Raw genomic sequence first — 15565 nt, 5'->3', positions numbered from 1 at the left:
GATTGGTCCATTTAGCATGTTTTGATATTTATAAATGAGGTGAAATTAGATAATTTATTATTTCTTTTTCTTTTTTTTTTTATTTAGCGCCACACTTTTTTTTGTTTGTATTTGGCAGAATAAATTTACACGTTGGCTGCTTTACCTGGTAAGCATAACATTGCCTATGTGTGGAATTCTTTGATTTTATAACCATGAATAATGGGCCTAAAATGATTGCTCTTGTTCATGTGCACAGTGATATGTAACATGCGTAGTGCAGTCAGCTTTTTCAGATGTAGACCCCCTCCCTTCCACATATGTGTTTACTTTCCTCATAAATGTGGGGGTAGCTCTCAATTTTTTTTAAATTAAAATTTATATTTTATTACATGAGCAACCAAAAGTCCGCTATGTGATCCGATTTGTTGTGACAGGTTCTCTCTGCACTTATTAGCATTCCACTTGTTAGCATATGAACACTGTAGCTAAACAAATTGCTGCCCTTCCCTCTCCCAGTCTCAGCTCTGCTGTACAGGGCCTGCAAGAAGTTGATACTAAGTCAAATTCTGATACTTGTATGTTAAAAATGACATTTAATGTTGTATTCATGAATAAAAAGCTGCATTCATTTGTTCTTTTTTTTTTAATTTTTTATGTTTTGCTAAATTATGTGTGCTAATCACTTTTCCTGACATATACTTGGGCACTAAAGGGGGCAATATTTTAAGGGGTTTATTTATAAAAAATGTACCTAGCAATTTTGCCCAGTGAAAGTGCATGTAAATTTGTTCTGTGCGAATTGGGTGCAAAAGAAAGTTATTCCCTGTGCTGTTCAAATATTTTTCATTGATTTAAATGGACAATTCTGCATTTGGCCACTAGATGGTGATAAATATCAAATGAAAACTTCTATAAGGCATAGCGCCATCTAGCGTTGTATTTTCCATTTTAAATCAATGAAAAACATTTGAAATAGCACAGGAAATAGCTAATAACATTCATTTTTTTGCTCCATTTGCACAGAATGAATGTACATACACTTTCACTGGGCAAATTGCTATGCATTTTTAATTACCCCTACAGGTCATCAGTTAATAACAGTGAATAATGGAGCGGTGCTGGAGCCTATATAGAGCGTTGTTCGACCATTTCATTTCGATGGTCAACCATTTTTGGTAAGTGGCTGGTGTTTGGTTGCCCGTCTTATACAGCGACGCACTGCTTTTTGATACTTTATGGACATTTCTTGATGTTATGAATTTCTTCCCATATGAACTTTTATGCACCTTAATTTGCACTTTAATGTTTGCACTATATACTGCACTGCAGTTCAATAGAGATTTAGATTTTATGGTGTATGGGCGATCATACTTCTCAGGGGTTTATTTGCATAGTTTTGCACTACATCACACTTTATTATTCATATCCTATATTTGCACTTTAGTGAGAATTGATTGCATATTTGAGTGTGTGCTAATCACATTTCCTGACATATAATTGGGCACTAATGAGGGCATTCATTTAAGGGGGAGTATTCATATAAAAATTTGCATAGCAAATGGACCAGTGAAAGTGAATGTAAATTTGTTCTGTTCAAACATATTTTCATCGATTTTTAAATGGACAATTCTGCATTTGGCCACTAGATGGTGCTAAATATCATATGAAAACTCCTATAAGATATAGCGCCATCTAGTGTGCAGATGTGGTATTTTCCATTTTAAATCAATGAAAAACATTCAAAATAGCACAGGAAATAGCTAATAACATTCACTATTTGAATTATTTGCACAGAATGAATGTACATGTGCTTTCACTGGGCAAATTGCTATGCATTTTTTAAATAAATACTACTCCTAAGTGTATGCAAACTACAATTATTAAAATATAAACTAGTCAGCAAGTAAAAGTCACCTCAGACATGACATTTAGCCATATGTACATCTCACAATATGCACTTACTGAAAATAAATTATAGCTTTCCTTTAAACCTGCAGCACTGGAACACAGAAATCATTGAGAAGACAGCTGATTCCTCCATTGAACTAGGTGATAAGATGACAACTGATCCTGTACAATGGATGCTTCTGTGTGAACGGCGCCAACTTTTCTGGGTTACCATCCCCTGGAGTGTAAATCAAGTCTGACAGCTGCCCCCCCCCCCCCAGTCATAGGACGGTCTGATTAATATCACACCTTCCCAACACCCCCTCCACGCTCCAACATGGATATAGAAGCATAGGAGGGCTAAATTTGTGCCTCCAAATTCTTAAGTATCAAGTTTGGATCAGCTCTTGGCACTAACCTCTTTCCTGCAGTGACCAGCTCGGGGACAAGTCCTATGGTCTGTATGTCTGCCTCTGGAAATTCATTTTAGTCTGAAGCATAGAACATAGAGGGGATAAGTGGGTCCAAGTCTGCCTCTTGTAGCTGTACATTTGTGCCAGATGAAGTCTTTTGCTTTATAAGTGGTTGATCTAGTCTGTGCTTGAAGGGGTTTACCTTCTGTGCCCACCGCTGACAACTGTCTGCGATTTTCCCAGAGCAAACTCAGGTGAAGTTCTTTTAATAACAGCTAAAAGCTCAATAGAATTCCTCATTTCTTGCATGTGAAATTGCATTTTTACATTGTTACATATTTAGTCATGTTGAAAAAAGAAAATTGCCCATCCAATTTTCTTTTTTTATTATGTGGGGTTTTTATTTTATATTAAAAACTGCAAACAAATGCATTCTATGTATGCCAGGTAAGGATATGATGGGGAATGTAGTAGCCATGGTTCTTTTCTGTGATTGGCTATGAAAGGGTTACTGCTAGTTCTCACCCCTGTAATTTATTTAAAGCTGAATTGCGGCCGGACATAAAAAGATACAAATAACACAGCAAAAAAAGATACGGGAGGGCGCAACCAATTTGTGCATTACCATAGATAATTTAAATTTTTTCCACATCGACAAATGGATACTCACATGCAACACAGATCTGCTCCAGCTGGAACTCAACGCACTTTGTCCTAGGAACAAATGGTTGGAAACTGACGCGTTTCGGGGGTCATGTCCCTTCCTCAGAGCTCTGGAATGTTTACCTCCCTTCATGACCAGGCAATTTTTTTTTTTGCGATATAGCACTCAGTTACTTTAACTAACAATTGCGTGGTTGTGCAACGCTGTACCCAAATAAAATGTATGTCCTTTTTTTCCAACAAATAGAGCTTTCATGTGGTGGTATTTGATCACCTCTGTGTTTTTTATTTTTTTTTCATCAATTTAGGTCAATATATATTCTGCTACATATTTTTGGTAAAAAAAAATATACATATATAAAATATAAAATATAAAATAAGCGTGAATTGATTGGTTTGCCTTATAGTAAAAGTTATAGTATCTACAACAATGGGATTTATTTTTATTTTTTTACTAGTAATGGTGGAAATCAGCGACTTTTAGCAGGACTGCGATATTGCGACAGACAATTTGGACACTAACTGACACTTTTTGGGGACCAGTGACATTATTACAGTGATCAGTGCTAAAAAATATGCACTGTCACTGTACTAGTGACAGGGGTTAACATCAGGGGCGATCGAAGTTAACTGTGTGCCTAGCTAGTGATTTTGTGTTTGGTGGGGGAGGTGCTTTTACTAGGGGAAGGCATTGACCCATGTCCCTGCTTTCCAGGAACACAGGATCCATGCCTCCCCTACTGACAGAATGGGAATCTGCTTTGTTTCCATAGGCAGATCACTGTTCTGCCTGTGTACTGAACAATCGGCTGGTGTCGGCGGGCATCAAGTCCACGGTACCCGCCGCTGGGCTTCCGCTGTGTTTGATCACAGCAGGAGCGAGCCCCCGGAGGCGTGCATGCGTGTGCTCTACCTGGAAGAGCCAGAGACTGCTATGGGGCAGACCTGAAGAGGTTAAATGCAGGCAGTGTAAGGGACTGAATCTGGACTTTACAACAGAGCTCAGACTAGGAGAGGAATAAGTAGTGACATCACAATCTGCACCTCGTTCAATCAGAGAATGTTTTGTGTTCATCGAGAAAAATGCAAGGTGTTCTCTGAAAGCTGCCATGCCAAGAGAGGGCCCCTTCTGTGTTCACTTTGTAGCAGAGCAGCAGCTTGGCACGGGGATCCGGAAGACAGGACAGGAATCATTATAGTAGCAGTGGCTATTACAGTGGTTCGCTATTTTCACAGGGATCAGCCAGGTATGGAATGTACATACTTGTTTGTAACTAAGCAAAAAAAACCCCCCAAAAATACAATTCAATTTAATGAAGTGATTCTTTAGCATAATCTAGAATTTTAGTTTAGTTTTTAGATTTAGTTTGGATTTTCTTTGATTCTTGTATCAGAAAAAATTGTTGGCTTGAATAAATGGTGTGAAAAGTCAGAGGAAACATAAGATGACAGATTGATTCTATCTTAAAAGAAAGCACTTGGTTGGTATGAGGGGCCCAGAGTTTACGTGCTCCTTGGCGGGTCATGTGCAGGCAGTATACATATCAGATGGTATTTCTGCAGGACGGTGACTTCAAGGAAGCAGGTGGTTCAGTTTACGCATTCACTAGTACTCTGTGCGGAGCTCGGTGTCATTACTAGAAAGCTCGAGAGAACGTGGACACTTTATGTGAAAGTTGTCCAGCCATCTGTTGCCTACAACATCAATCAAAGCCTGCTGAGGAACCCCGTATAGAGGAACACCGTATAGAGGAACCCTGTACAGAGGAACCCCTTATAGAGGAACCCCGTACAGAGGAACCCTGTACAGAGGAACCCCTTATAGAGGAACCCCGTACAGAGGAACCCCGTACAGAGGAACCCCTTATAGAGGAACTCCGTACAGAGGAACCCCGTACAGAGGAACCCCTTATAGAGGAACCCCGTACAGAGGAACCCCGTACAGAGGAACCCCGTACAGAGGAACCCCTTATAGAGGAACCCCGTACAGAGGAACCCCGTACAGAGGAACCCCTTATAGAGGAACCCCGTACAGAGGAACCCCGTACAGAGGAACCCCTTATAGAGGAACCCCGTACAGAGGAACCCCGTACAGAGGAACCCCGTACAGAGGAACCCTTTATTTCCCCTTATCATTGGACTCCACATACTGTATATGTTTTATGCTGGGAGTTTAGATCATTTAGAATCAGGCTCCATACACTTCAAGTGAAACTTTAGTCCGAAAATGAAGTCCTGCTAGATCACCTCAGGCCGGCCCTTTTGCAGGGATAGATATATCTAAAAATAAAAGTGCCTATACTGTGATATGGGAAAAATCCCCCCAGGGAGCTTTAAAGCAGCAATACAAACAAATTTGATTATATAAAAATATTTTATTTAGAAATGTATGAAGGTCAATGGCATGTTGCCGTTAGAAATATATAGACTCTGGTTAGGGGATAACAAAAACATTCCACATTGCAGAAATGCAAACACAAAAACAAAATTACAGCATCACATATCATGTCATGGTCTGTAGTGATGATGCCCCGATGCGTTTCGACCATTATGGTCTTCTTCAGGGGGTTGGTTTGCTGTTTAAGAGAGATATTTTTTATCTCAAAAAATGTCAAATATCAGAAAGGATATTACGACGTACATTCAATTACATATATGCAAGGTATAATTACCACTGAAAGGTGAAAAGAGAGATCTCCTGACCAGAATTAGTTGGATGATCCCTGTGGGTCCATAGTCCTCCGCATCTCGAGGGTGGAATAGGCCCGACCCGATACAGCCTACAAGCAGTCACACTAGTGACGCCCCAGGAGGAAAAGGGAGGCCACCACCTGCAGCAAATTCCCAATTATATCATTGTGTAAAGAAGGGGTTATACAGGGTCCTAACATATTACAGGATATTTCGAAATGGATTCCTAATGTTTATTATTAATGTACTGTATATGTCTCCTTTATGAAGATGAGACATATACCCATGTCTTTCCCATGCCAAGTGCCTATACTGTATAAAATTCAGAAATACACTGTCTTACCCTGCTCTGCACATGCTCAGTTGCTTTCTACTTTTAGGTGGGAATTTGTCAAGGCCAAAAGCCTAAAGATTTAATGCTGCTCAGGACTCTGAGCTTCAACAAAATGGCAGACTCCATCAAGAGGTTGCCATATTGTTGTTGGAGGCAAGTTACAGCACCCACTAATCTTAAAGTGATACTAAAGTCTTGTTTTTTTTTTTTTTTAGTTAAAATTAACAAACATGTTATACTTACCTGCTCAGTGTAGTGGTTTTGTACAGAGCAGCCCTGATCCTCCTCTTCTCAGTTCCCTCTTCGGTGCTACTGGCCACTCCATCCTGTTGTGTGCCCCCACAGCAAGCAGCTTGCTATGGGGACACTTGAGCTGAGCCACATTCAGACACGGAGCCACGGTAGGGTTGCCACCCGTCCAGGATTCACCTGGACAGTCCGGGCTTTGAATCAAGTGTCCGGGTTTCAGTCCACCTGAAACCCGGACACATTGTTCAAACAGGAATGCAGCTTGGAACAGGGCTTGATAGGAGGGTGAGGGGGCACTATGTGCACCGAATTACTGTTCTCTTTGGAGTGCCCAAAAGGCGTCTCAGGTCTGTTACAATCCTATAGTGGAGGGCTCTCCAAACTGCGGACTGAGGGTCAGATGTGGCCCTTTGCTAGCCTTTAGCCAGCCCTTGGGACACTATTGCTCCCAATGATATGAGGCACTATTCCTCCCACTGACACCAACAATGGGGCACTACTTCTTCCACTAACACAAATGATGGAGCACTATTTCTCCTCCTACTGACCACCAACACTGAGGCCGTGTTTTTTTTCACTGATGCTCGGCCCCGGGGCATTTTCTACCCCAAATGGCCAGAATCTGGCCCCCCTAAAGTCTGAAGAACAGTAAACTGGCCCTTTGCTTAAAGTTTGGAGACCCCTACTATAGTGTATACTAAACCAAAAAAGATTTACTGTGCGCCACTAATGTGTTCGGGTTTGGCTTGAAGAAAAAGTGTCAACCCTAAGCCGCGGCCTGTCCCTGTCCACTTTCTCTCCTCATTGGCTGACTGACTTTGACAGCAGTGGGAGCCAATGGCTGTCTCAGCCAATGAGGAGGGGAGTCCCAGGCATCGCTGGATCTCGATGGACCTTAGATAAGTATTAGGGGGGTTGAGGGGGACTACTGCACATAGAAGGCTTTTTATTTTAATGCATAGAATGCATTAAGATAAAAAACCTTCTGCCTTTACAATCACTTTAACTGACTCACCAGAAACAATGGCTGATCAGGTTATAAACCAGCTAATATGCAGATCTCCTCAATTAATGGCTCCACACAACACAATTCCTCATAGAAAACTCTTGTGCATGTTACGATCATGCATGAAAATAGGATAAAACAAAGGAGGCTTCCATAGTGTAAGTCTAAAATGTAGGCTTTGTTTTAAAACCAATCCAAAAAAACTCACATTTTCAAAGTGTCATTCCTCATACTAGGGTGACAGCCCTAATCGTGATCCTATCGACTCCAGCTGGTGTTCCAGCCGGCAAGTACGACACCAGCGTGTTTGATGACGACAGCATCCTTGCCTCTAGGCATTTCGTCATGTGACGTCTTCTCTGCGAGGAAGGGAGCTTAAAGCGTAACTCCACTTTTGTTGAGAACAAAACATTCCCCTCTGGGTGATCTATGTACATTGCAAGGGTTATAAACAACCTTTGTGGTTTATAACCCTCTGTACTGAGTGGGACTAATGGGAGTGCTTTCATAATTAACTAACTGTCAGGTGTGCAGCTGCAGGGCACTAATGAGGACATTTGATGGGGCCTGCATCCCTTTAGACATGTTCCTATTGTTGTAGTGTATAGGTCTCCTGGATGATACGGCGCCCTTCAAACAGACAACACCTCCACCACGTCAATGGCCCTAAATTAACCCAAAAATTGCTAATTGGTGCGAATGGTGAAAACCAAATAAACGTGAATTATTAGTAAAGTTGAGCTGCCCCTTAAAAATCAGATAAGATACATGAACCAGATATTTAGTCCCAAATGTCAGTCACTCACCGAATACTCCCTCAAGACATATAGGATAAATATGGGGCGCTCTAAACGTATTAAATGTCAAAAACCCGTGTCAACACAATAGTGGTGAGACCCTCTTATTGTGATATTCATAGCTCGTGACGAATAGTATTGCTATCAATCTATAAATGTCAAATAATAAATAAACAATGTATATGTGACATACAGGTGAAACACTATGTGCAGTCACTTCACTCCATGCTGTGACATATCAAAACATCACATCAAAGTCCATATATTCCAAATGAAACAGCCCGAAAAGGAACTGCTTGTGACAACATATGGTGCAATCTTAGATGAATACACTCGAGTGTCTCCGTGTGTCTTCTACCTCACCCCCATGTTCAGTGAATCACACCCTCCAGAAATGCACTCACCGCTTTACATTGCCAGCACTCTCATGCAAGGCAATAAACGCTTAATTTACCACACTCCAGGGTAAATGGAACAATCGATGTCCAGGGTGATAGTTATTAAATAGATCCACATGAAAGAAAATAAAGTGCTCCAATAGTGTGAACCAGCAAACAAAATTTATTAAAACCACTGCAATCTTCACATTATGCACTCACATTGTAAAAAAGATAAAACAGCAGAAACCGTGTGCAAATCACATCAATCTTCAAACTTGTGTGGATAATGACAATAACTAATGGTCACGGCGGACCCGAGGTGTGCTAATGCTGGGCTGCAATCTCACCCCTCCCCTCGGTTATCCTCCGCTCCTCCGTGCACTCGAATTTCCTATCCTCCTGTGTGGCTGACAGCGCTATGTGTCACGTATCACAGCCACGCCCCCGACATGTTTCGTCATAGGTAGACTTATTCATGGGATTGGCCCAGTCTACCTATGACGAAACATGTTGGGGGCGTGGCTGTGATACGTGACACATAGCGCTGTCAGCCACACAGGAGGATAGGAAATTCGAGTGCACGGAGGAGCGGAGGATAACCGAGGGGAGGGGTGAGATTGCAGCCCAGCATTAGCACACCTCGGGTCCGCCGTGACCATTAGTTATTGTCATTATCCACACAAGTTTGAAGATTGATGTGATTTGCACACGGTTTCTGCTGTTTTATCTTTTTTACAATGTGAGTGCATCATGTGAAGATTGCAGTGGTTTTAATAAATTTTGTTTGCTGGTTCACACTATTGGAGCACTTTTTTTTCTTTCATGTGGATCTATTTAATAACTATCACCCTGGACATCGATTGTTCCATTTACCCTGGAGTGTGGTAAAATAAGTGTTTATTGCCTTGCATGAGAGTGCTGGCAATGTAAAGCGGTGAGTGCATTTCTGAAGGGTGTGATTCACTGAACACGGGGGTGAGGTGGAAGACACACGGAGACACTCGAGTGTATTCATCTAAGATTGCACCATATGTTGTCACAAGCAGTTCCTTTTCGGGCTGATTCATTTGGAATATATGGACTTTGATGTGATGTTTTGATATGTCACAACATGGAGTGAAGTGACTGCACATAGTGTTTCACCTGTATGTCACATATACATTGTATATTTATTATTTGTTTGACATTTATAGATTGATAGCAATACTATTCGTCACGAGCTATAAATATCACAATAAGAGGGTCTCACCACTATTGTGTTGACACGGGTTTTTGACATTTAATACGTTTAGAGCGCCCCATATTTATCCTATATGTCTTGAGGGAGTATTCGGTGAGTGACTGACATTTGGGACTAAATATCTGGTTCATGTTCCTATTGTTGCAGGGGGTGCCTGAAATCTGACTTGCATCTTAGGCAGACTTCTAGGAAAATTAGTGAGCCAATCACACAAGCAGCAAATTATGTTTCTAGGGGTGGTCAGTACAAACTCTGTGTAAAGAACAGAACAACTCCATGTAGCCATATTGCAATGCATTCTCAGAAAATTACAGTGGCTGCAAATCGAAAAGGAAAGGTAATTTTTAATAACATTCAATTACAATATGATTAGTGTTGCAATTATATGTGCTATATTATTTTTTCTATAGTTGCTATTTTTTTTCCCCACGAAAGTGGAGTTCATCTTCAAGCAAGTTCTGTGGAGCCATTAATTGAGGAGATCAGCATTTTGCACATTAACTGGTTCATAACCTGACCAGTAGAGCTGCATGATTAATTGTTAAAAATCGCAATCTCGATTTAATCCCCCTCACGATCTTAATCTGGCATTTCCACAAATCATTCATGTAACAAGTGCAGAGCCATTCTCTGCACACTCACAGCTGTCAAAAAAACAAACAAAAACAAACCATCCATCCAGCAAATGTTTATCAACATTGCTCAGTGCTGGGAGATAAAGAGAAACATTGTAACATTTCGTTCTTTTAGATCAAAGGGATGAACTTCGGTCTGTACATGAGGTTAAAATCAGTATTTTCTGCTAGAAATATATATGTAATTTTTTTTTTTTTTTCACAGAGACCCTAGAGAATAAAATGGCAGTCGTTGCAATATTTTATATCACACTATATTTGCGCAGCAGTCTTACAAACGCAATTTTTTGGGGAAAAAATATACTTCAATGAATTTAAAAAATAAATAAATAATAAAGTTAGCCCAATTTTTTTGGATAATGTGAAAGATGATGTTACACCGAGAATCGTGATTTTTATTCTAAGCATAAAAATCGTGATTCTCATTTTTTCCAGAATTGTGCAGCTCTACTGACCAACAATTGTTTCTGGTGAGTCGGTTTAGTGTGATACGCATAGTGCCAGAAGGATTAATTATTTGAGAAGCAAACACAGCACAGGATTGAACTGTTTCTGGGACTTTCTTTCTTTTTGATTAATATGAAGTTTTTTAATTTTTTTAATAATTTTTTCATTGGTGGATATATGCAATTTTTGAACATAGTATTAAATGCACAATTTTGTAATTTTTGATATATACTTGTTTGTACATTGTATGCACATCAGCACTATTTTTCATGTATGTGTTTTGTATCATATGCATGATGAAATAATTTGATTGTGTTAGCACTAGCACTTTATTAGGTAGACCAGCACCATCTATTTATATATTGAGCACTTTATTTGACTTACCAAAGTTAGGTTGGCAGCGGCCGGTCCTGTTAACACCCCCCAACCCTTTCTGTGGCGCTGTTTTTCAATTTTTACCCACTAATATTGGTAACATAAATTATTGTGGAACATATGTTCCTTGCTAAAATGTTGTCTACAAGACAGGAAGTGAGGGGAACCCAACAGGGGTTCTAACCCCTTCCTACCTTATCTAAAACTAAGAAAAAGTATTGGATGGATAACACTTCAAGTGGATCACTATCACACTTGACAGTGGATGGGCTTGGTGATAGGTCGTTTAGAAGTTCTGCATAGTTGGATGAAAGTGGAGGTTGTGCCATAGCCAGGAGTTATATTTCGGGGCTCTTGGGAGATGAGATAGATCCCCTTTCTTCTGAAATTAATTGATCCTTACTCAAGGGACCTATCACCCTGCCAGAACACTTATAGGAGAGAAGCTACTGGATTACAACACTGACTATCTCTTAATTGCCATTCTCTAATTTCAGTCTCATCGTAAGTTCTCTGCCCCTCGTCATGGCCACCTGGGGTTTCTTCCCCACAAGCGTAGCAAGCGCCACCGTGGTAAAGTGAAGACCTGGCCCAAGGATGACCCAACTAAACCAGTTCACCTGACAGCTTTTCTGGGATACAAGGCCGGAATGACCCATACTCTGCGTGAGGTCCACAGGACGGGACTGAGTGAGTGAAAATAAAAAAAAAAAAAAAAAATTCAAATGTGTAGGACATCACTTTGCTGGTCATGTGATTCAAAGGCGGTTTTTAAAAGCAAAAAGCTGTGGCTGTAAAAGTATGATCCAAACTTTATATGTTTTTAAAGGGCACCTCATTTTATTTTGTCTTGGACAAAGTGGGTAGGAGTTGGAGCCTCTATTAGGTCTTTATGACTGTTTTTGTTCCTATTGGGGAGGTTTTCCTTCACTTCCTTCCACAACAAGTAGTGAGGGGACATCTTTTTACCCATTCCATGTTTGGTGTCACTGAGAGAGAAAGTGGGAAAAAATCTCCCCATTGGTTCACAGAGTAACCCTCAAAGTATCCAGATTATTCTTACGCAAGCAAAGTAGTATACTCAACTCTTAGATGGCCCGTACTTCCCACCTTCCCTTTGTTCAGCTTCCTTCGTCACCTCCAGGAGTGTTGGTTGGCTATGTCCCTCCCTGCCAACTGTGGTTCTTTGCTATAACTCCTATGTCACTACTGGGCTTAGCAGTGACATTGGGGTCAGAGGAAAAAAACATTGCATATGGATGGCGGAAACAGGTATCCTCCAATCCGAAACATTGAGTGCCAAAGACACAGATGAAGTAGAGGGAAAGTAAGAGACAAGAGCTTCTGGAGAGATGAGTATGCTATCACTTCTCTTGCAAGAAAGATAATCTGGATATAATTTCTAAGCCGGCAGAATCGCTTTAGACTTTGGCTCTTAAAAAAAAAAAGGAAATTATATATATATATATATATATATATATATATATATATATATATATATATATATATATACACACTATATTGTAAAAAGTATTGGGACCCCTGCCTTTACACACACATGAACTTTAATGGCATCCCAGTCTTAGTCCGTAGGGTTCAATATTGAGTTGGCCCTCCCTTTGCAGCTATAACAGCTTCAACTCTTCTAGGAAGGCTGTCCACAAGGTTTAGGAGTGTGTCTATAGGAATGTTGGGCCATTCTTCCAGAAGTGCATTTGTGAGGTCAGGCACTGATGTGGACGAAAAGGTCTGTCTCGCAGTCTCTGCTCTAATTTCTTTCCAAAAGTGTTCTATCAGGTTGAGGTCAGCCAAGTACCTCCAACCCAAACTCACTTATCCATGTCTTTATGGACCTTGCTTTGTGCACTGGTCAAAATCATTTGGTGGAGGGGGGATTTTGGTGTGGGGTGGTTTTTCAGGGGTTGGTCTTGGCCCCTTAGTTCCAGTAAAGAGAACTCTAATGCCGTGTACACACGATCGGAAATGCCGCCAGCAAAACTCAGATGAGAGCTTTTTGTCAGAAAATGCGACCGTGTGTATGCTCCATCGGTCTTTTGCTGGCGGAATTCCAGCCAGCAAAAGATTGAGGGCATGTTCTCTATTTTTCGGTCGGGAAAAGTTCCTATCCGAAAATGCGATCGTCTGTATGCAATTCGGACGCGCAAAAAACAACATATGCTCGGAAACAATTCGACGCATGCTCGGAAGCAACTTAATTTGCTCGGCTCGTCGTAGTGTTGTACGTCGCCGCGTTCTTGATGGTCGAAAGTTCAGAGAACTTTTGTTTGACCGTGTGTATGCAAGGCAAGCTTGAGCGGAATTCTGTCGGAAAAACCATCCAAGTTTTTTCTGACAGAAATTCCAATCGTGTGTACGCGGCATTAGGGCGCCAGCATACCAAGACATTTTGGACAATTTCAGGCCCCTTCCTGTTCCAACATAACTGCACACCAGTACACAAAGCAGGGTCCATAATCCTGACCTCAACCCCATAGAACATCTTTGGGATTAATTAGAGTGGAGACTTTGAGCCAGGCCTTCCCATCCAACATCAGTGCCTGACCTCACAAATGCGCTTCTGGAAGAATGGTCAAACATTCCCATAGACACACTCCTAAACCTTGTGGACAGCCTTCCCAGAAGAGTTGAAGCTGTTATAACTACAAAGGATAGGCCAAGTCATTATTGAACCCTACGGACTAAGACTGGGATGCCATTAAAGGGGTTGTAAACCCTCAAGTTATTTCACCTTAATGCATTCTATGCATTAAGGTGAAAAACCTCCTGTGATGCAGCAGCCCCCCAGAGCCCCCCTTTTACTTACCTGAACCCGGTCTTTCCAGTGACGGGGACGAGCACACCAACTCCAGTCAGTGTCTGGGATCCTGATTGGACAGATTGATAGCAGCGCAGCCATTGGCTCCGGTCAATCAAATGCGGGAGTCGGTGGGCGTGGCCGAGTCTTGCTGTCTGTGTCAATGAAAGCAGCAGCAGGACACGGGAGCACCCCCACACGAGTACCCCGAGGGAGTGCAGCTCTCCAATGTGGCACTCGAGAAGAGGAGGAGCCATTAGCGCAGCTGAGGGTCCCCAGAAGAGGAGGATCGGGCCACTCTGTGCAAAACCAACTGCACAGAGGAGGTAAATATGACATGTTTGTTTTTTAAATAAAAACAAAAAATGAAGCTTTACATATCCTTTAATGTTCATGTGCATGTAAAGGCAGCTTCCACAATACTTTTGACAATATAGTGTATATACAGTGCCTTGAAAAAGTATTCATACCCCTTGAAATTTTCCACACTTTGTCATGTTACAACCAAAACGTAAATGTATTTAATTGTGATTGTGAAGTGGATGGAAAATGATAAATGTTTTTCAAAATGTTTTACAAATAAATATCTGAAAAGTGTGGTATGCATTTGTATTCAGCCCTCTTTACTCTGATACCCCTATCTAAGATCTAGTGGAACTAATTAGTAAATAGAGTCCACCTGTGTGTAATTTAAACTCAGTATAAATACAGCTGTTCTGCGAAGCCCTCAGAGGTTTGTTAGAGAACCATAGTGAACAAACAGCATCATGAAGGCCAAGGAACACACCAGACAGGTCAGGGATAAAGTTGTGGAGAAGTTTAAACAGGGTTAGGTTATAAAAATATCCCAAGCTTTGAACATCACACGGAGCACTGTTCAACCCATCATCTGAAAATGGAAAGAGTATGGCACAACTGCAAACCTACCAAGACATGGCCCTCCACCTAAACTGACAGGCCGGGCAAGGAGAGCATTAATCAGAGAAGCAGCCAAGAGGCCCATGGTAACTCTGGAGGAGCTGCAGAGATCCACAGGTGAGGTAGGAGAATCTGTCCACAGGAGAACTATTAGGCGTGTTCCACAAATCTGGCCTTTATGGAAGAGTGACAAGAAGAAAGCCATTGTTGAAAGAAAGCCATAAGAAGTCCCATTTGCAGTTTGCGAGAAGCCATGTGGGGGACACAGCAAACATGTGGAAGAAGGTGCTCTGGTCAGATGAGACCAAAAATGGAACATTTTGGCTTAAAAGCAAAACTCTATGTGTGGCAGAAAACTAACACTGCACATCACCCTGAACACACCATCCCCGCCGTGAAACATGGTGGTGGCAGCATTATGTTGTGGGGATGCTTTTCTTCAGCGGGGACAGGAAAGCTGGTCAAAGTTGATTGGAAGATGGGTGGAGCCAAATACAGGGCAATCTTAGAAAAAAAACCTCCTAGAGTCTGCAAAATACTTGAGACTGGGGCGGAGGTTCACCTTCCAGCAGGACAATGACCCTAAACATACAGCCAGAGCTACAATGGAATGGTTTAGATAAAAGCATATTCATGTGTTAGAAAGGCCAAATAAAATTTTCCAGACCTCAATCCAATTGAGAATCTGTGGCAAGACTTGAAAATTGCTCTTCACAGACGCTCTCCATCCAAT

General features: G+C 41.4%; 1 protein-coding gene across 1 annotated transcript in view; it reads left to right on the top strand.

Annotated features, from left to right (window-relative positions):
- The first annotated feature begins 2190 nt into the window (after positions 1-2190).
- The window catches only part of RPL3L (ribosomal protein L3 like), a 32641-nt gene continuing 19266 nt past the window's right edge, over positions 2191-15565 (top strand). Inside the window, exons 1-2 of the mRNA XM_073636452.1 lie at positions 2191-2326; positions 11597-11789. Coding sequence (XP_073492553.1) covers positions 2324-2326; positions 11597-11789 — 196 coding nt within the window. The 5' untranslated portion in view covers positions 2191-2323. The remainder of the gene's footprint in view (positions 2327-11596; positions 11790-15565) is intronic.

The sequence above is a fragment of the Aquarana catesbeiana genome, linkage group LG06, assembly GCF_042186555.1.
Source record: "Aquarana catesbeiana isolate 2022-GZ linkage group LG06, ASM4218655v1, whole genome shotgun sequence".
Lineage (NCBI taxonomy): Eukaryota > Metazoa > Chordata > Amphibia > Anura > Ranidae > Aquarana > Aquarana catesbeiana.
Note: the sequence above shows the minus strand (reverse complement) of the source record. Positions and strands in the feature narration are given on the sequence as shown.